The 22,600-nt window shown below is 36.6% G+C and overlaps 1 protein-coding gene across 4 annotated transcripts in view; it reads right to left on the reverse strand.

The window, feature by feature from the left end:
• MTHFD2L (methylenetetrahydrofolate dehydrogenase (NADP+ dependent) 2 like) overlaps nucleotides 1-22,600 on the reverse strand; it is a 107,393-nt gene that overhangs the window by 79,293 nt on the left and 5,500 nt on the right. For all 4 annotated transcript variants that reach the window (XR_005833463.1, XM_040625180.1, XM_008693332.2 and 1 more), the window contains exons 3-4: nucleotides 6,535-6,687; nucleotides 5,248-5,355 (exon numbers count right to left, since the gene is read on the reverse strand). Coding sequence is in view for 3 of the 4 variants with exons in the window: in XM_040625180.1 (XP_040481114.1) it covers nucleotides 5,248-5,355; nucleotides 6,535-6,687 (261 nt within the window). In the remaining variant the exon portion in view is untranslated. The remainder of the gene's footprint in view (nucleotides 1-5,247; nucleotides 5,356-6,534; nucleotides 6,688-22,600) is intronic.

The following is a 22,600-nucleotide window of genomic DNA, read 5'->3' on the forward strand; positions in this document are numbered from 1 at the left end:
TGTGTGTAGGAAAGAACAGGTAGATGACCAATATGTGAGAGGATTAGTATTGCAATCTCAGCATATACAACATGTGTAAAGTCAGAAGACTTGGGCTGCATCTGGAAAGATGGGTGGGAGGTGGGGGGAAGAGCAGGTGAGAGGTGGGAAGCTGAGGCAACAGGGTGTACGAGGGCAAGGAGGCGTGGAAGAGATGGCATGTTTGAAGACCAGTACGGGAGTCTACGGAGCTTCGGCATCAGGTCCCAGGAAGAAAGCGACAGGAGGAATGCCTTGAAAGGCAGTGTGGAGCAGCCCACAATAACCTTACGAGTTACCTCCAACACGCAGGCTCACAGACACTAGAAAAGGGATGCTTTGTGCTGGTAATAAAACAAATGCCTCGTACACTGAGGTCATGGGGAAAGAAAGAAAACGAAAAGGAAGGAGAAAGATTTGGACATCACATTGAATTTTAAATAGCGTTTAATGTCAGTTGCAAGAGTGTAATAGTCCCAGTTGTCTGAAGTAAGAATACATGCTATTTTCCAAGTACAGCGCTTTCCAGATAAGAGCTGGCTGAATTTAGGACATATTAAAAATTAAGCAGTATTCAGGGTGCCCAGGTGGCTCAGTCAGTTAAGTGTCTGCCTACAGCTCAGGTCATGATCCTGGGGTCCTGGGATCAAGCCCTGCGTCAGGCACCCTGCTCAGTGGGGAGTCTACTTCTCCCTCTCCCTCTGCCCTTCCCTACCACTCATGCTCTCTCTCAAAAAACTAAAATCTTAAAAAAAAAAAATTAAGCAGTACTCTTATTATTCAGCTTAGAAAAAGAGACTAGAACAATCATTTTATTTCCTATTGCTTCCACTATGCAAACTCAGTGCTGGAAGTCAGTAAAGTCTAACCGACACAGAGGCATCCCAAAACACATCTCAATCTCTTACCATGGGTCCTTCTAACTTAGGGGTAGTGGGATGGGAGGAACAGAGACGAAATGCCTGCCATCCTCCCCACCCCAGTTTGACAATGGTTCATTCCATGGAGGTAGCAAACGTCCCACTCCACTCTGCTACCAGCAAGACTAAGTCTCGGTCCTGTGGCGTGAGCCTCTGCATGACTCCTGCGTTCCTAGGCGTTCCTATTTGGCTCCTCTCTTTGAAACCCGAGAGTGCCTGGCCCAACCCGGCACAGGGCTGAGCTTAATCCCACATACCACTCAGATCACGTTGCACTGCCTGGAACATCCACTCCTGTGTTACCTCCTGACAGCACCTCCCGTAGGTGAGAGAGAATGCTCCCAGTCTGGCGAAGGTGTTCGTTTTCACACGTGGAGCCAATTTTCGCAAAGGAGGCATTCTCTTGGCAAAATGTCTTACGGTTTTCCATTTACATAGGATGCCCCTTGAATAAAAATTACCTGATATACAGAAAGGTGCAGCAGAAGGGCAGCTTGAATTCAAAAGCCAAACGCCAATGCAGAAGCAGTGTTTGGAGAAAACAGTGTCCAAAGATGAACTCAGCAGATGCGGACTGTCATCTTCCAGAAACAGAGAACTAAGTCTTTTCTATCACTGTTCCCCACAGCATTTCACAGAGAATTAAGTACTGAATGCATATTGTCCGAGTGAAATCAAGAAGATCCCTGAGCCCGTAGAACTCTAAGCACAATCCGCTTGTTGCTGTCCTATTCAAAATGCTATTTGAAAAAGTACTTGCATCAGGGCGCCTGGCGGCTCAGGTGGTTGAGCGTCCAACTCTTGATTTCAGCTCAGGTCATGATCTCAGGCACGTGAGATCAAGCCCCACGTCGGGCTCTGTATTCATTTGGGAGTCTGCTTGGGATTCTCTCTCTCCTTCTCCCTCTGCCCCTCCCCCCTGACCCCCCCGCACTAATGCACACATGCACACACTCTCTCTCTCAAATAAATAAATCTTTAAAAAAGAAAAAGCCCCTGCATCAGTGCAGGAACTGCAATGATACCACAACCTTCCAGCTATAGGAGAAGCATGTAACACCATTTCTTGGCCATTTGGGGGGAATCTGTTTAGATGCGATGTCCTATGTAAGAATATAAAATATGCAGAAAGACACTCTAAAAAAACTTGAAATAAAATCAGGTTCTGTATTCTTTTGGTGACAATTAATAATCTTAACACCTGGTCATTATGGCACTTTGTTATCTTGAAGGAATTTCTGTTTTAGAGAAACTGAAGAACTTCTCTCTTGCTTCCTCACGGTAAAGCTAAAAATAAACACATTGGGCTGAGACCAATGGTATTCGGTTTCCATTCTGAAAACGGTGAAACTGGGTAGGTTACCACATACAAAGAAGTTAAAAGAATACACAGTATCCTCTAGGTGGTCACAATGGCACTCAAACATCCTTATAAGTAGTGGAGCTCAAGAGAAGAGATCCTGCATTGTTAGTATCTTTACATCCCCTCAGTTAACCGCAGGCTTCCCGAAGCAAATGCAATGTTTGCTTAGAGATGTCAAATTTTATTTTGTGCCATTGAATATTTATAATTTAAAACACCCATACTTGTATATCATGTGCCTCTGTATCCACGCCCCCCCCCCTTTACCACCAAGACTCTAAGCTCTTGAAAGACAGGAACCATCTCACACCTACTCTCTGTAAACTACAGAGTGGCTCAAATGCCATGTCCTCAACAAAGCCCATGATGACATGTCCTCAGCAGAAGGTAATCTCCCCGCAGCACCCGTCGAGCATCAGCACTACCCTTTGCCTCAAGATTCTAGCACATTCTCAGTCCTTTAAATATTTCAAGCCCTTGAGGAATTAAAAAAAGGTCTTTCTCACCAAACAGCTGGGATTTATGTCCTAAATAATCAGGACTAAAAGCTAGCCAAGAGTAGACACGTATTAATCAAGCTAAATTACAGTATGGCCATTTTTCTTCTAGTACAATTATCTTTGGCTTTAAGACACAAATGAATCATTAGAGTTCTGAATCTCTTCTGGCGAAGAAATACAGTGTGAGCTGAATGCTCAACACTGTGAGTGTCATCAGAACAGTTCTATAGATATGAATTTGCCGAGTTAATCCCCCTTCATTATCTCCATTAGCTAACATTGCCCATGTAGTCACTGCACATAATTACTGCTCTAACAGACAGGGACGTTTGAAATATTAACTTTCCCACAGACTCCAAATCTTCAGTAAGCAGCTCTCAACAATTCATTATATTAATCATATATGTCACCACATTCTCATTAAATATGCATGAGATTACACACCACTCATGTTGCAAACTGCCCGACATCATTTTTAATATAATTTATTACCTTTTGGATCCTGTAATTATAACGGCACCTAGGTGCTGCTATAATAAACGCAAATTTAACTACCTGGCCTATAAGTAACCGGTATTCTAACTAATTCCACTTTTATTCCATTTTTAACATGAATTTGTGAGAATATTTTGTAATACAAAGTATAAAATATTTATAAAGTTGATATGTAATGTCTAATTTAAAATTGCATAGAGAAGGGACAAATTGATTTTCTTAGACTTAAGGTATTTTAGACAACGGAAACTTATCAAGAAATTAGCATATGATACATTGTATATATCTATAAGAAAAAGTACAATGGAAAGTATGATTTGGAATATTATAATGTCATATTTCTAAATCAAATACTTTAGAGACTTCATAAATTCTATGTTTATGCAAATTATTGCAACAAAGATTAGATTTAATCCAAAAAAAGCAAACATAAAACCCACCAGAAAAAGACAATAAAATTTCAAATGAAGGTGAAGAATACATCATCAGCCCCGGATCATGTTATTCTACACCTTATGGTTAATATAGCCCCAGATTATTAAGTTAACCATATAATGGAAATAATAATAATAGCCACAGTTTACACTTACCAAGTGCTTACTTAACTTATTATGTCGGGCACTAGAATTAGAGTTTTACGTTCATATCTCATCTAATTTCCACAATAACCCAGTGAAGGAGATATTAATATTATTTGTACTCTATGGATATGGGAAGTGGAGACTTGCATGGCATAAATGTCTCGACCAAGGACACAGGGCGTGGCAGGAGGGGGTCTGACCCCAAGTCTATCCTCTTAAACACAGTCAGCACCCAGCTGCCAGCTCTGGTTTCACCATTTCCTTGTGTGGCCTTGGGTAAGTCACCTGAACCCTCTAAAGCTCATTGTTTTTAGCTGCAAAATGCAAATAATATTTATATGCCAGAAGGACTGAGAACGAAATAAGATGGTTTATGAGAAAGTACCATGCAAGTCGTGGAGCAAAGTCATGCTGCTTGTTAGATTATCGATGAGACAAGAAAGTAAAATGTTGAAAGTGAAGAAAAAAACTGCGTGCTGACACCAAGTCAAAATTTTCCAACAAAAACGGGATACCTAGGTAAACGTTTCTGGTTGTTTTAACTTGCTTAACACAGAAACTACTGCATAAAGGCAAATATGAATCAATATATTATATCCTAGGAGACAGACAGATAAGCACTGGTAGATTAAGTTAGAAGTGAATAGTAACACTAGAACTGTACGACTAGCTGGCCGCAAAAAGAAGGCTTTTTAAAGTTACCTGGAGTCATCATCAGGCCCTAATTTACCATGATCCACACATGCATTTTTATTAATGGCAATATTTAAATCCTTAGGCCCGGGAAGGAAAAGCAATATTCAAAAGTCTCATTCATCATTTTAGATAAGTGATATGTCATCACTGGGCTTCTTTTTCCATAGGGCCTTGTGGCTTAAGAAATTATTCCATGTGCCTTATGTCAACAAAGATCCTAAAAGAAATACTCAAAAATTTAAGATCAAGACACTGGAATTCACCAACGTTAATAATGATAAGACACCTATATATCTATACATCAGTGTGAGTGTGTGTGGGTGTGTGGGTATGTGTGCGCGCGCGTGTGTGTGTGAGCATGCAGAAGTCTATCAACATGTGACTATTATGTATTTAGTGGCTTTCCACTTTTCTTAATGTTTATATTGTCAATTATTTAAAGGAAGTGTATATGGCCAAAATAATAATAGTCATAGGGACAAAGGGGCCATATATTTTCAGCAGTTCTTTTATTTACTTTCAAGGTGCTCATGTCATTAGATGAAGAAGAAGGGAAGCCTTTATTTGCATAAACCCACGAATATACCAAGTCACATTTCCAAAACTCCTTACTTGATGATTTTAAGAATGAAGAAAATCACAAGAGCATATGGAATCTCCAAGGTCTGACCTACCTCCTGGCCGTTCGTGCTCTCCATCAGTGTGTAAAAGCATGGCAATGGGCATCCCTACATTCTTGGATCTTCCAGCTACGACCACATTCTTCCCAAATGTTTCAATTCCTTAAAACACAGAGTTTGATTTAAATGAAGAATCAACAACAAGAAGCAGATTAAACATTTGAACAGCCAACTAAAACATTCTTTAAAAACTTCTAATTAAATTTGAGTTATTGTGTGGCTTGTCTATAATGTGCCCACATTCATTATTTATAAATATTCTTTTTACGCTTCTTGGCTTTGTCACTTCCTCTATAATTGTCCTCATTAAAAAAAACTACATTTTCAAGTTGCCATTAAATTACTTTTAAACATGGAGATTCACATGAAGAGTCAGATATGCAAAGACTTAAAATATATTAACTACTAATTATAAAGTAAGCAGAGTACAACAATGTCGAGCTTAGCTGGCAATCAAACTTTCAGCAAATTTAGAACAAAATGAAGTGGGAAAAAGTGTATTTTTTACAAAGCTCATGCCATTTACCTCATAGGAAAGAGGTGCTGAACTTTAGGGACTCAGAAAGGTATGAAAAATAAAACTTGCAGCTATAACACACTCTACTTTGGGCACAGGTGCTTCATAAGTAAAATGAAGAAGTTCGAAGTAAGGTTTTACAAGCAGTAATGTCCTAAGAGGATGGTTTGAGGATCTGCTTTCTCTTGAAAATTTTCTCCTTCAGTCAGAAAACAGCAGATTTGAAAGGAGAAGATGCTGTCCGAAATGGAAGGGACAGTAAGGGAGGCAGGACAGTCACAAACATAAAGGCAGCACGGAATTGATTAAGGCAGAGACAAACATCTCTCTATACAACCTCAAGGGTTGGAGAGAGTATTCCTCTATTTAGAGCACAGTTCAAATGTAGATGCCTACCGTAAAAACCTAGGTCATTAGAGACGGCTCAAATATGTTCGTCACGTTTTGTTTTTCAAGGTAAGGAAAACTACAGTTCATTTTGGAAAATGCACATTTAGTGTATCATTTAAAAGTTGGGAGACAAACCTACTCTTGGGAAAATGCACTCTTACAAGACGCAACGGCAGTTACCTGTAACCTGGCATGCGCTCCTCATTTTATTGTATTTTGGATCATTCTTTGACTTCTATACTTTACAACTTTCTACAGGCTGAAGTTTTACGGCTTATCATTTTCTCTAGTAGTGAAATGATTCCATCAGGGCACTGCACAAATGTGTAGTGTGGCCCTCAGCACCCACGTCCCGTGGCCCACAAGTTACCAACCTGTTCTCTTGATTATTTCCCAAACAGCACTGGCAGTGGCAGGTATGAGAGAATGCTGATCAAGGCACAGTCTTCCAATATTGATAATATGAAATCCATCTACATCTTTTTCAGGGGCAATTCCATTGCACACGGCTCGCTCGTCCACATGGTCTGAAAAGTAAATAAAAGTGGTCTAATTTTAAAATGGTCATTTATTTGGAGGTCTTTACTTGAAATCTGAAGACCTATGTTATGATTCATAGGTGTAAAATCATTACTCCACCCTTTTTTCTTTCCACCAAAATAGTAAGCCAAAGTGCACTTGGCTGATGGCTCTGATTAACCGCTGTAAGAGTTGCAAGACCGGAAGTGGCTGGCCTGGTGAGAGGGAGAAATGTGTGAAATAAAACAATGCCAGTGAGATCTGGAAACAGCTAGGTCCTAAGTCTTTCTCTCAATAAGTTTACCTACTTAGCAGTTTAAATCTATGTTTTTCCCATACAAGACATTTCCACAAATAGGCTTCTATTAAATATTTCCAGCATTGCAGGTTAAAAGGGCTTTGTTGGTATTAAAATAATCATAATATCATTAGTGTGCCTTACTTCCTCCCAAATGACATAACAAAAAAGTCACACACACACACACACACACACACACCTCCTTTCTCTGAAGCACTAGCACATTGATATCCAAAATATCATTTTGGCTTTCTATTTGGAAGGAAAAGAACATAACAAGAGTAATAAACTAATCAAAAGAGGTAGGAGATGCCAATCATCATCTCATTTTTAAAGTAATAAGTAAAAGTAATAAGGCTTAACCTAAACCCAACAATTAGTCCATGTGCCTAATATACTGAAATTAAGGTATTATCTGCTACATAAAAGTTTCCTTGTTCATTACACAATGGATGTCATTTAGATATAATTTTTAAAAACATTATCAAAGCCCAAGTTCAAACTGTTTTCAAAGAGCTATGCCTTGTACCTTAGATCTTCTTCATTCTAAATGGGATACCACCACCATATTGCTTTAAATCCCATTTGTCAGCATTAAGCTACTGAAGTCTTTTACAAAATATAAGTAGTAATGTGAATTATGTTCATACAGAAATTGGCTCTTTGGAATGTCTCTCCAATCAACAGTTGTTCACTTTCAATAACTGTATTTACTCTACAATGTTCTAACATAGTAAGTCACCATCTGTTTTCTCTGAAACCAAAAAATGATTATATAGGTTCTAGTAAAACTTTTTAAAAGTCACATGTTTAATTTACTATTTGAGGACAAAAACAGTGGATCCTTTTTTAATCTGGATGATACCGATGATTCCTTTCTTAGACATTGACTACTCATGCAGAAGCTTCATGCCAGGGATATCTTTACAGTTAATCAAAAGTTTTGTAAATGAAAAGAAAAACAATCGCATTTGAAATCCCCATTATTGAGCTAGGGCTTAAATTAGTCATTTCTAAGCTTAAAATTGGCTAATGTATGCATGGACTAGCCATTGACTGAAAGAACGCAAAGGGCTCTTTGGCAGGTTTGGAGAGCCATCTTCTTACTGAGAAGCCTCAGCGTCACTGAGTGTCATAACCCACTGCTCTGTGCTCTTCCATTCACTAACAGTAACAAATAATTTACCTCACACAGCAGCTAAAATTCTTAAGAAGCTATGTAAGCATGTGAGAATGTGGAGGCCAGCACTAGAGACTGGTGATTCTAGACCTGACCTCTTAGGTACTTCTTAAACTGCAGCTCTTCATAACCCGGCCACCATTTCCGAACAATTTTCTTTTAAGCCACTTCAGTAATATTTGTTTAAAAGACCCATGCGTGGACATACAAAGGTGTGACATAGAGAGCACATGAAAACTGAGGTTATTTAGTCTAAAAGGAAAAGAACCTATATGAGTAGATTTAAAAAATTAAGATCATAAGAATCAAGGAAACCAATTCATATATCATATATACACACATACATTTTTACATAACTCTGTGTTATCTCAGCAGAGAATTAAATCTCACTTGCATCCTTTGACAGGAAAGATACACCTGTTATTATGTAATGTACAGTGAATGGCAATAATGCAAATTAGCACAACTTACATTTACAGACAGCCTTACAAGTGTTCATGTTACTATCACATCCACTTCCTTTTTGATATTCATAGTTACTGGGGACTAAAATGGAAAAGGTATTATCATCTCCATTTTAAAGACAAAGCTCAAAGAGTTTGAGATGCAGCCAATCTCAAACCCTACCTAAGAGGAAGATCCAGAATTAAAATCTACATCTTTTTGCCCTAAACCCAGTTTTTCCTTCTGTATATAGAAGTCATAAGTATCAATCATCTTAAATAGGATTTAAAAATTAAAATTGAGGGTACCCAGTAGCTCATTCGGTTGAGTGTCTGACTCTTGATTTCAGCTCAGGTCATGATCGCAGGGCCATGAGATCAAGCCCCGCGTTGGGCTCAGTGCTTGAGTCTGCTTGAGATTCTCCCTCTCCCTCTGCCCCTCCCTTCTGCTCACACTCTCTCTTTCTCTCTAATTAATTGGTTAATTAATTATTTTTTTTAAAAAAGTTAAAATCAAAGGGCCCCCCATCCCTTCTAATCGAGACATTTGATAATCCTAACATATACCAGGGAATGCACTGTTTCTTGTAGGCCTCCAAATACACCATTCCTATGTTAATACATGCCTAAACACATGCAGAAAAGCATTGCATATTTTCTTATATGAGTAAGAGAAATAAATACATTTTGTATTTTTGACTGTCTGCTACTGAAATGCCCCTGAAGTTTCACCCTTGGGGTCATGACCTGAAGAAACAATCACGAGACTCAATAACATCAATTTTTTCACAATGGTTATAAAACATTTTTGACCCACAGAATATGTTGGCAAATAAATAACTAGTTAATATCCTACCCAAATGAATGGGAAAACTGGCATTATTCACTTTGTGTTTCCCCACTATTTATGATCATGAGACATCATTAAATCATGCCAGAAAAAAAAAAAAGCCTTCAAATTATAACCATAACACTGCAATAGAACAGCACGGGGAATGCCTCAAGAGACCACTCTATAGAGCTACTCCCCTGTGTGTATGATTGTATGTATGTGTGTGCATATATGTGTTTAATGTTTAATTGCCTTTGGACAATGAACAGGAGAAAAAAAGAACAAATTATTGGTTTATTTCCCATCCAAGGATTTTTATGTTACTCTTCAAAAGTACCTCCTTTCACTGACTCAATAGCTGTTGGAAAAGTGCAAGTTCATTAGCATAGTAAATAATACTATCATCAGCCGGGTTTTATCTTTCTCCTATGGCCTCCTCTCCAAGCGCTCCCTCCCTTTCCCAACCCCCATCATCACATCCCCTTCCTCTAGTACATCAAGCAGTGTCCCATTCCCTCATTCCCTTAGCATTAACTTTGCATTTCTGTGCTATTGTTCATGAAATGCATGCTGACTCTTCCGTAAGTAATCCTTCTTCCCTGTTCTTTCCCACCCTAGTCATTCCTCAACACATTGGTTGATTGCCACCTGATCCTTCATCACAAATTGAAATGATATTTTCCTCCTCTGCTCTCCCACAGATGTGCTCTAAAAAGTACCTAGCACATGAGCTCAGTTAGTTGGTAACATTGGCTATTTAACTGTCTCTCTCATTTACGAGTGTGAGCCTTTTAGGGCACAGATCTTTTCTTATTAAACTGATTCACCCATAGATTTCTCCATCTCAGTTGATGGCAATTCTATCCTTCTGTGCTGCTTGCCAAAAAAGTCTGGAGCCATTCTGACTCACACCCAACATCCAGTCCATTGGAAAATCTGTTGAATTTCCTTTTATAATACATCTAGGACTTCAATAGTTTCACCATGTCTATTGGTACTGGTCTGGTTTGAGTGGCCATTAGCTTGCCTATGAATTCTTACAACAGTCTCCTAGTTAATTCCCTGCTTCTACATTTGCATCCATAGGCAAATACTACTTACAATAGTTTACCAATCATAAAACACTTAAGAGTAAATTTTTGAAGTTTGAGGGTGACCTCTATAATGAGAACTAGAAAACATCATTGACAGATGACCTAAATAAGTGGAAGGTATGCTGTGTTCGTGGGCTGGAAGATTCAATAGTGTTAGGATGTCAATTCTTCCAAACTGATCTACAGGTTCAATGTAATCTCAATCATAATTATATAAGGTTTTTTTGGTAGAGGCTGACTGATTCTAAAATTTACATGACCCAGCACAGGAATATCCAAAACAATCTTGAAAGTGAGTGAAGTTAGAGGACTTCACAATACCTGACCTCAAGACTTGCTACACAGCTAGAGATCAGGACAGTGTGGTACTGGTGTAGGGACAGACAAATGCATCAACGGAACAGAATAAAGAGCCCAGCTTTAGATTCACATTTATACAGTCATCCGATTTTTTACAAAGATGCCAAAGCAATTCAATGGAGAAAGGAAAATCTTTTCAACAGTAAGTATTTCAACAATTTGATAGCCATATTGGGGGGGGGGAGCTGAACCATAATCCCTACTTTATAGCAAACAAAAAATTTAATTACAAATGGATTAGAAATCTGAACATAAAAGCTAAAACTCAATAGTTTCTGGGCGAAAACTTTAATTTGTGCTAGATACGGGCAAAGTTTTCCTAGAATACAAAACATAAAGCACAAAAGAAAAAAAACTGATCAATTAGACTTCAGAAACATTAAAATCTTACGCCTACCAAAAGACACCATTAAGGGGAAGGGGCGCCTGGATGGCTCAGGCCATTAAGCATCTGCCTTCAGCTCAGGTCATCATTTCAGGGTCCTGGGATCAAATCCCCAGTAGGACTCCTTGCTCATTGGGAAGCCTGCTTCTCCCTCTCCCTCTGCCCCTCCCAACACTTGAGCTCTTTCTGTCCCCCTCTCTCAAATAAATAAATAAATAAAATATTTAAAAAAAAAGATACCATTAACAAAATGGATACCAAGGTAAAGACTGGGAGAAAATATTTGCAAAACATGTATCTGACAAAGAACTTGTATTCAGATATACAAAGAACTCTCAAAACTAAACCTTAAAAAGATAAATAACTCAGTTTTTAAGAATGAGCTAAATACATAAACAGGCATTTTACAAAGGAAGGTATTCAAATGGGCAATATACATGCGAAAAAACAAACAAACAAAAGGCAGACCAGTGGCTCCCTGCGGATGAGGATGACTACAGGGACAGGGATTGACTGGGAAGGAACATGAGAAAACGCTCTCAAATGATATAAAAAAACAAAACAAAACAAAACAAACACTTGTTATTCTGATAGGGGTTTAAGTTACACGAGAGTTTACATTTTTCAAAACTTATGAAACAGTACACTTAAGCTGTGTGCATTTCAATGCAACATAAATTTCACCTATAACATACATATTGATCTGTAGTTAATAATACGCACACTGAAGTTTTAGGGATACACTGTGTGTTCTTAGCTTTACATGCTTCAAAACCAAGATGGATTGATGAATGAATAAATGGAGAGATATGTGACAAAGCAAAATAGCAGCATGTTCGCAATTACGGAACCTTGGTTGGGATTATACAGGTGTTCACTGTACCATTCTTTTAACTCATCCGTATGTTTGAAATTTTTCATAATAAAATGTTAAAGAAACAAAAATACAACTGTCCCCCAACACCTTGATCCTCTTTACTATGCTCTACTTTTTTTCCCATAGCACATTGACCTCTAATAAACATGAGTATATATTTATTACATTTGTTTTTTATTGTCTGTCTCTCCTGCTACTCCACAAGGATAGAAATTTTTGCCTTTTTATCTTTTTTTCCCTGATGTATTCCTAGCACAAAGAACAGTGCCTGGGATAGGAGGGACTTAATAAATATTTATTGGATAAATGACTACTACTACCCCTGACTTATAGATGAAGAAAATAAACAAAATCAGTGGACAGCCAGAAACAATTAGAACAGACCACCATAAGGAAAAGATGTCTGATCCTTCTACAACCTCTGACATCCATCCTTTAAAAATATGATGAAAAACCAAAGGTAACTTTCGTTAAAATCTTTGTCAGTATCTTTGCATCTACATTGTCTTGTATCTGTCATTTTCATGTCTTTTAATATAAATGTGAAGCAAAAGATTCATGTTTGTCTTTTATTGATTTCTTTCTTTCAGGACTTGAAAAGTCAGAAATTTAAGGCAAAGCTTTATGCTTATAGGTTAAAGTCCACACTCTGAAGATGAATATAGACCCTTGAAAATGTGCTCATTTATTCACTCAACAAATATTTACTGGGTGTCTACCATGTGCCCAGTATTGTTCTAAAGATTTAGGATACACAGTGAACCAAACTGACAAAATTCTTACCCTCTGGAGCCTACATTCTAATGGAATAAATGTCTGCCTAATCAAATTATTCAGCTATAGTCTTTTAATGAGTTAATTATTTTGTAGGAGTAAGTAAGAGAGATACTTTTGGAAGCTGTGTTTCCTGTTCTCAAGCCAATAAGTAATATTTAAATGACACCCTTTGGGTTCTACATCAAGGTTTCGAGACAGAAAATACTTATCAGGTGCTTACCACTTGTCCAACATATTTAAGAGCTGTTTCATCATCGAAGAGTGAGGGGACAAAAAAGGAATGGGAAGTGAGTCTAATCTCACTCTGCTAGTCCACCCCCAAATTTGAGAATTAGTAGAGCTTGGAGGTGGAGTGGGAGGCATTGTCTATGCCAGAAAGGGGTGGATCTGGCACTCCACCCTTCCTTGACCTCTTTCTCCTATAGCCACAGAAACTGCACATTCCTAGACAGACCTATTTCAAAGGCTGTGAAAAAAAAAATTAATGGAGTGGGAACCTACACCTAACACGAAGGTTGCTGCCTTGTCCTTCATAATTCTCTTGATTGACCTAAAGAGTACATGGAGATCCAAAAGTTGTCTTATTCTTCAGAAGGAGTATTGAAAACATCCTGGTTTATTAAGCCATTGGTTTGCTAGGCACTAGACACAGTGACTTCTGTCAAATGCACTAGACTGCTCTCCAAGCAGTGTACATTCCACAGAGCAGAACCCTCAGATGAGCGAGCATGTCTTTCCTAATGAGCTTCTCTAACACACAAGGGAAAAGAGGAGATGTTGTGTTTGGGGGACCTTGCCTGCAAACTTTTCCAGGACAGCTAGTCTCAACTGTGTCCTAACTACCTCTTTCCCCTAGTGCCTGGCACAGAGTGAAATGCAGATTGGTAAATCTTGTTTGAACTGGTAAATGAATGAAGAGGTCAGAAAGCAATCATATGAACAGATCTTTTAAAGAACTTTCTACAAAGAAATATTCAGATGTTTCGAAGTGCCTTTTACTTTTGGTAAATTCTTTATCAATGCAGAATGCACAAAAAAAAATAGATTAGGACATCATGGTAAGGGAAAAAGCAAAAAGGTGAAAAGGAAAAGAAGTAATCACTGTGGTTCCAGGAAATTCTGGATCTTGAAGATAGTTTGAGCAGTCAGGCATCTTGAGTTACATGATGTAACCTGTTTATGATAGCAATTGCTCAAAAAGAGGTAATTCTATAGATCTCAGTGACCTGGGGATGGGAATAAATAGGGAGAGACATATGCGGCTACAGGGACCAACCAATCCTACTAATATGTAAATCATATCAAAGTAATTTACTCAGCGTCCAGCACAAACCATTAGTCTTAAAAAACAATAAAACAAAACAAAACAAAAAACTGCTTGCTCAGTGCTGCCACCACTTGGTTAACACGACCACATGCAGGAGAATCCTCTTCTACTTTGTTGGCCTTGCATATAAATTCTTTGATAAAAATGTTAGTTGTTAGAAAAAAATTTTTTTAAGTGGGAAAATGCTATCACAGGGATGTCTTTGCTTCTATGTAAACACTCAAATGATGTCACAAAGGATTTGAACAAAATATTCTGTTTGAAATCTGGCCGCTTTCTCTTTGAGTAAACCTCAAATACAATAAATTGGCTACATCATAATTCATGGCTTGTGACACAATTTCAGTATTGGTCCAAGCACGGTCCAACTTTAAATAATTAATTATTTTTCATAATAAGCTAAGGCATACGCAAATCCACCACCCAAAACAAAAGTTACGGCCTTGATTGTAATCTCTATTCCAGCACACAATACAACCACTAAACCATCCCTTTTCCTGCTCCAACCTAATGGAAACTTCATTCTACATCCAGTGCTTAACATTCCCTTGACTTCCTTTCTACATAGTTTTATTGCATTTATTTGTATTCCCAAAAGATCTGTTTTTTTAGCCATAGCTTTATTTTAGAATATTTGAATATAATAGGCTGCATATATTTAAAGTGCATAATTTGATAAGCTTTGACACATGTATATACCTGTGAAAACCATCACCACAATCAATGGGCACATTCACCACCTTGGAGTTTCCTCAAGTCCCTTTTCCTCCCTCTTTCCTGTCCCCTAACCTCCAACCACCAGTAACCACTTGCTAGGGACTGAACTGTGTCCCCCCAAAAGTACATGTTGAAGCCCCAAATCCTAATGTAATAGTATTTGGAGATGGGGCCTTTGGGAAGTAATTAGGTTTAGATGAAGTCATCACGATGGAACCCTCAGGATGAAATTGGTGCCCTTATAAAAAGAAATACCAGAGAGTTTGCTCTCTTTCTCCACCTTCTGAGGATACAGAAAAAAGGGGGGCTGTCTGAAAGCCAGGAAGAGAGCTCTCTCCAAATCTGACCATGCTGGCACTCTGAGTTCAGATTTTTAGCCTCCAGAATTGTAAGAAAATAAAGCTTCTATGAACACGCATATACAAGTCTTCATATTAATACGTGTTTGCTTTTCTTTTAAGTAAATACGTAGACATGAAATGGAGGCACCATATAATGGATATACATATAACTTTCTAAGACATGATCAGACTATTTTGCATTCCCACCAGCAACACATCCTCACCAATATATGGTATGGTCAGTAGTCTTTCCAGTTTCTTCCAGGTGTGCAATAGTATCTTATTATAGTTTCCATTCGAGTTTCCCTAATAACTACTTATGTTGACTATCTATTCATGCAATTATTTCTTCTGCGGTGAAGTGTCTGTTCATATCTTTTGACCATTTTTGGTATTTATCCTGTTTGGGGTTCTCTGTGGTTTGGTGTCTGTCATTAATTTTGCAAAGTTTCAGCCATTATTACTTCAAATAATGTTTCTCTCTTCTCTTGGTATTGCAATTGCCTGTGTGCCCTACCTTTTGAAAATGTCCTACAGTTCTTGAATTCTCCAGGGGTTTTCCCCCCCTTCTTTTTTTATTTCTTTGCATTTCAATTAGAGAAGTTTCTCCTGGCATATTCTCAAGCTTATTATTCTTGGCATGTCCAGTCTACAACTGAGCCCATCAAGGCATTCTTCATTTCTGTTAGAGTAGCTTTGATTTCTAGCATTTCTTTTTTATTCTTTCTGAGACTTTCCATCTCTCTGCTTCCATTGTCCATCTTGCATGTTATCTACTTTTTCCATTAGAACCCTTAATATATGAATCACAATTATTTTAAATTCCCTGTCCAATAATTCCAAAATCTGTATCATATGTGAATCTGGTTCTGATGCTTGTTTTGTCCCTTCAGACTGTTTTCATTTGCCTTTTGTCATGGCTTGTGATTGTTTTGCTGCCACACCCAAGACTATGGGAGTTTCTCATTCTTATGCTAATATACCTTCTGCCTCCAAAAACTCATCAAAATTCCATTTAAGAGTCCTTATCAGTTTATAGCTCCAGTAGCTTCTGCTCAATGTGAGTAGGTCTTGGTTGTGACTCTGGATTTGCCTCTCTCCAGATTTGGGGATGGTGGTTTGCCATACCACCTCAGTTCTCTGATGGGTCAAGAAAAGGATTGATTTCCAGTTTGTTCAGCTTTTTCTTATTGTAAGGACAAAGGGACTTACATTATTCTGGCTGGAAGTTGGGCTTTGTTTAATTGGGTTGTTTTTATTTTTGTGACAGTGATTTTTGAGAGCTCTTTATATATTCTATATATTCATACGTTATCAGATACATGCTTTGCAAATATTTTCTTCTGGTCTATGTCTTATCTTTTCATTCTTTCAACAGTATCTTTTGAAGAACACAAGTTTTACAATTTGATGAAGTCTAACTTACCAAGTTCTTGTTTCATAACCACAAGTAGCCCAATTTTTCTGTACTAGTTGTTGAAAAACACATCCTTTCTGCACGAATCTGTCTTCTCACCCTTGTCAAAAATCAGATGTTGATATGGGTATGAATCTATTTCTGGACTTCTAATTTCTCCTATTGATCTGGTGATTTCAATACAATATTGCCTTGATTATTGGAGCTTTATAGTCTATTTTAAATATCTATTTTAAAATTTAGTCTATTTTAAATATAGTCTACTTCAAAATTTGTTTTTATTAAGGTATAATTGACCTATAACATTATATTAGTTTCAAGTGTACATGATTTGATATTTGCATATATTGCAAAATGATCGCCACAACAAATCTAGTTAACATCCCTCACTATACAGTTACATTTTTTCCTTATGATGAGAACTTTAAGATCTATTCTAGAAACTTTCAAACATGCAATATAGTATTATTAATTTTAGTACACACTGCACATTATATCCCCACAACTTACTTATTTTATAACTGGAAGTTTGTACCTTTCGATTTTAAGATTTTTGATTAATCTTCAAATTGGGTACTATTAACTCTTCCAACCATGTTACTCATTTTCAAAGTTTTGGCTATTCTAAGTATTTTGTATTTCCACATGAATCTGACAATCAGTTTGTCTACTGTTACAAAAAAGTATGAGGGGATTTTGATTGAGACTTCCTTGAATCCACAAATCAATGTAAAAATAACTGACATTTTAACAGTATTTAGTCTTCCAATCCATGAACATAGTGTATTGATATTCATTTATTTAGGTTTTATTTAATTTCTCTTAGGAATGTTCTGCAGTTTTCAATATACAGGTTTTTCACATCTTTTGTCAAATTTATGCCTAATGATTTCATTTTTTGATGTTATTTAAATTTTTTTCATTTCAATACTGATGTTTAATGCTAATATACAAAATGGCAATTGTGTTTTGCATATTAATCTTGTATCATCCAACCTTGTTAAAATCACTTATTAGTATTAGTAGCCCTTTTTTTTTTAGATTCCATTGGATTTTACACATAGACAGTCATATTATCTGCTTTTTTTTCTTTTTCTTTCCTTATTGTGCTGCTTAGAATCTCCCATACAATGTTAAATAGACATGGTAGGAGTGGACACCCTTGACCTCCTCCTGATCACAGGAGGAAAACATTCAGTCTTTCATAACCAACTATGATGTTAGGTGTAAATTTTTCACACATGCCCCTTAATCAGCTTAAGGATGTTCCCTTCATTAGTTATATGACAGCCTTTCATCAGGAATCAATGATAGATCTTATCAAATAATTATCTGTATCTTTGAGATGATCATATGACTTTTCATATTTAGTTTGTTAAGGTGATTAAATACATGTTTGATTTTCTAATGTTAAAGCAATGCTGCATTTCTGGAATAAAACCCCTTTGGTCATGATGAATGATCCCTTTTATATATTGCTAGATTTTGTTAGATTTTGTTAATATCTCTTACATTTATGTTCATAAAGGATACTGGTCCATGGTTTTCCTTTTTTGTAATGTCTTTGCCTGGTTTTTGATATCAGGGTAATGGTGGCCTCATATAATGAGTTCAGGAGTATTCCCTCCTTCTTAGCATTATTCTTTCCTTAAATATTTGGTAGAACTCACCAGTGAAGCCATCTGAACATGGAGCTTTCTTTATGGGATGAATTTTAACTACAAAGTCAACTTTTTAATAGAATTATTCACATTATCTACTTCTTGATCGAGCCTTGGCAGTGTGTGTCTTTCAAGAAAGTTGTTCATTTCATCAAAGTTGTCAAATTACGTGGCATAAAGTTGTTCAAAATATTCCCTTTTATCCTTTTAATTGCCTTAGAACCTGTAGTGATGTCACCTCTCTCATTCCTGATATTGGTAATTTGTGTCTTTTTTTCCTTGATCAATCTAGCTTTTGTTTCATTCATTTTCTTCATTATTTTTGTTTTCTATTTTAATTTCTGCTTTGATTTTTATTATTTTCTTTCTTATCTTTTCTTTTTTCTAGTACCTTAAGGCAGAAGCTGATGCTGATTTGGGATCTTTCTTCTTTTCTAAGATAGGTATTTAGTATTATATATTTCCCCCATGTACTGCTTTAGCAGCATACCATAAATTTCAATATGCTGCGTCTTCATAAAAAGTTAAAATAATTTCTAACTTCCCTTTTTTTTTCAATGCATGGGTTATTTAGAAGTGTGTTATTTAGTTTCTAAATATTGGGGAATTTTCCATTAGTGAGTCTTAATTTAATTCCATTGTGGTTAGGGAAAACACTTAAGGCAACATGAATCCTTTTATATCTGAGATTTGTTTTATGGTCTAGAATACATTATTTCTTTGTAAATGTTCTATGTAAACTTGAAAAAAAATGTGTATTCTGTTGTTTGCTAGGATTGTGTTCTATAAATGTCAATTAGGTCAAATCTATATCCTTAATTGATTTTCTATTTTCTCAATTATTGAGAGAGAGGTACTGAAATTTATGATTATAATTTTGGACTTGTCTATTTTTCTTGCAATTCTAGTGGTTTTTATTGCAGCTTTCTTCTTAGGGATATAAATGATTAAGATTGTTATTTCTTTTTGATAAATGGAACCCTTTATTACTGTGGAATGACCTTTTTATCCCTGATAATATTCATTGCTCTGAAATACATTTTGAATGATATTAACATAACCAATCCAACTTTCTTTTAATTAGTGTTAGCATGGTATATCTTTTCCATCCTTTTGCTAATAACCTCTCTGTGTCTTTATATTTGAAGTGTGTTTTTTGTATGCAGCATACAGTTGGCTCTTGTTTTTATCCAACCTGACAACTTTTGACATTTTATTGGGTTATTTACAACATTACATTTTATGTGATAAAATTTTATATGTGTTTTCACTGTTGTCTTTGCCCCCTTTTTCTTCCTTCCTTTAGAATAACTGAGTATTTTTAGTGATTTCATTTTATCTCCTTAATTGGTTTACTAGCTATAACTCTATATTGTGTTTGTTTAGTGGTCATTTCTGGTTCTATAATATATACCTTTAATTTATCTCAGTCTATCCTCAAGTGATATATCACTTCCCATACAGTATAAGAATCTAACATTTACATCCTACCATTTCCTCTCTCCCAACTTTAGTGCTATTGTTGTACGTTTTACTTTTATATATGTTACAAACCACACATTACATGGTTTTTGTTTTTAGTTAAATATCAATTATATTCTAAGATGATTTGAATGATAAGAAAAATATCATACGTATTTATTCATGTGACTACCATTTCCAGTGCTCTTCATCCCTTTGGATAGACACATATTTTCATCTGGTATCATTTCCTTCTGTCCAAAGGACTTCTTTTAGCATTTCTTGTAGTATGGGTTTGCTGGTGATTGTTTTCAGCTCTGTCTGGGTTCTCCCTTCCCTAAATTTCTGAAAAAAAAAATTTTATTTTGCCTTTGTTTTAAAAGACAGTTTCACTGAATATATAGAATTCACAATTGACAGGTTCTTTCCTTTCAATACTTTAAAGATCAAGCTATTCCCTTGTCTTCTAGCTTATACTGTTTCTAACAAGAAATCTGCTGCCTTCCTTCTTTGTATTCCTCTGTATGTTAATGCGATTTTCCCCCCTCTTGCCACTTTTAATATTTTTCTATCACACTATTTTTGAACAAGTGGATTAAGGTGTTTTTTGGTATAGTTTTCTTCACATTGCATGCGCTTGGAGTTTGTTGAGCTTCTTAGATCTGTGGGTTTATAGTTGTCATCAAATTTGTGTGTGTGTGTGTGTGTGTTTGTGCGCGCGCGCATGCACGTGTGTTTTAATCTGAAATCTGAGTCACTTATGAAAGGATACTTCATTCTTATTCATGTAAAGCTCCACAAGAATCCCACTTCCCTCCTTCTTATAATTTGCAATCATTCGTAACATCTTGCTTCCACGATAACTGCAACAAAAAGAGGAGTGGCAATGGAGCACAATAGCTTTTAGCCATTCTCGGTCCAGAAATGGCACAAAAAAGTCACTTCCCCTCACAATCCAGTGGAAAGTAGTCACATGGCCCCAACCTAGTTGCTCTGAGAAGCTGGGACATGTAAGGTGGCATGTGGATATTGGAGAACTTTTTCTGCCACAGAAAAAGGCAGCACTGAAACTGAGAATAACAGAATTAAAATAATTTCAGAGGGTGTGGGCTGGGAAGGGCTCTGTGAGGCTGTGGCATTCAAGCTAAGACCTGAAGGGTAGGAAGAAGTCAGCTCTGGTATGTTTGAAAGAATCAATATAGTTAAGAGGTCAGAGGCCAAGGCCCTATTCAAGTAATAAAACGTGCGTTATCCTGGCATGTCTTCGATATAATAAATACTGTCGTTATAGGAAGGTTTCAGGGGTACAGAGATTGAAGATCTTCATCAAATCTTGAACAGTGTCAGAACTTATACACTACTCTTAGAAAATATGCAGAAGGGTAAGACTTGAATTAAAATTTAAAAAAAGCAGTTGCTGGGAAACTACAGAGTTCATTCATTCCGGCAGTCACACTCACTAAAAGTCTACCATGACCCAGAGTGGATTTCAGAATAAAATGTGAACTGTGATTCTCCCTACTTGGTGGTACTAGCACTCTAATGGAGGAAACGCATTTCTAAAAAAGTAATAAAATATTCCATGCAGAATTGTTCTGAAGACTCAAACACAGAACTGGGCTTTCTTCCTAGAGAAAGAGGGAAAATGTTGTAACAAAGTTCAAGTCAAAATCTGAAAATTAGTTAGAAATAAACAAAATAAATGGCTCTACAAACATGAAGAAGTCCAGAGTGGTGAAAATTTCCCACTCTTGTCAAGAACATTAAAAACAGAGCAATAAATATTCCGCATACATGAATTACATAATCTCTTAAGAAAAGCAATTATGGCTGAGACTTTTTTCCTCCAAATGAAGAATTAAGTTTTAGGCAATGCATATATCTATATCCTTACTAATTAGGTCAATATCTCCATTTTTATGCCTACTTATTATTAGAAACATTTATCTTTGTTAAATCTACACAGTAAACTCTAACTCTCCTTACTCAATCCCTCCAGATTTAATCCTTTAAGCCTATATTTCATTCTAATTTCTCTATTTAATCCCCTTACATAAACTGGAAGATGTTAATATTCAAAGACTTCAACCTCGATAATTAAAAGGAAACATTTGGAAAACTATTTTAGAAAAAGATAGATAAGATGGAATAAGTTTTCCCATTCTACCTAATAATTTTGTTTTAGAAATAGATGAAAAGTAGACTTTAGAAAGCAAGAAAACATGAGGAGATGAGCAAGCGTCTCTCTTGGCACCGGCCTTGCAGTCTCCGTTGTAGGACGGCGATTATGGTTGAAAGGACACTATCATTGCTTCTCCTGGCATTGTTCTGCTACTCACTACCTCCCTGGCCTTACACAAGATTCTCAGTTCCCTTAATACCCTTAACTATACACCACAGATTGAAAAAAATAGCACCCACTGATAAGAGTTGTTCCAAGTGTTAAGTGATTTACTATATAGAAAGCACTTTAACAGTGTCCGGCAATAGTAAGTGGTAAATATTTGCAGTTATGGATACCAGAAATAGGTGTTGTCATAGAGCAATAGTAAAACACCACACTAAAATACCATTTAGTGCTTGCTGTTTTATAGGCTTACATCTGAATGCTTTCATAGAGTTCATATAACTGAAATCCACTAAAAACAAACTTCTCCTGTACCAAATCCCATACTGTAACAAATAGGTATAGCAAATTTCCAGCACGCTTTAAGTTTCTTGATAGTATAATTTCTCTTTCATTGTTTTAGT

The sequence above is a fragment of the Ursus maritimus genome, unplaced genomic scaffold (genome assembly GCF_017311325.1).
Source record: "Ursus maritimus isolate PB19 unplaced genomic scaffold, ASM1731132v1 scaffold_8, whole genome shotgun sequence".
NCBI lineage: Eukaryota > Metazoa > Chordata > Mammalia > Carnivora > Ursidae > Ursus > Ursus maritimus.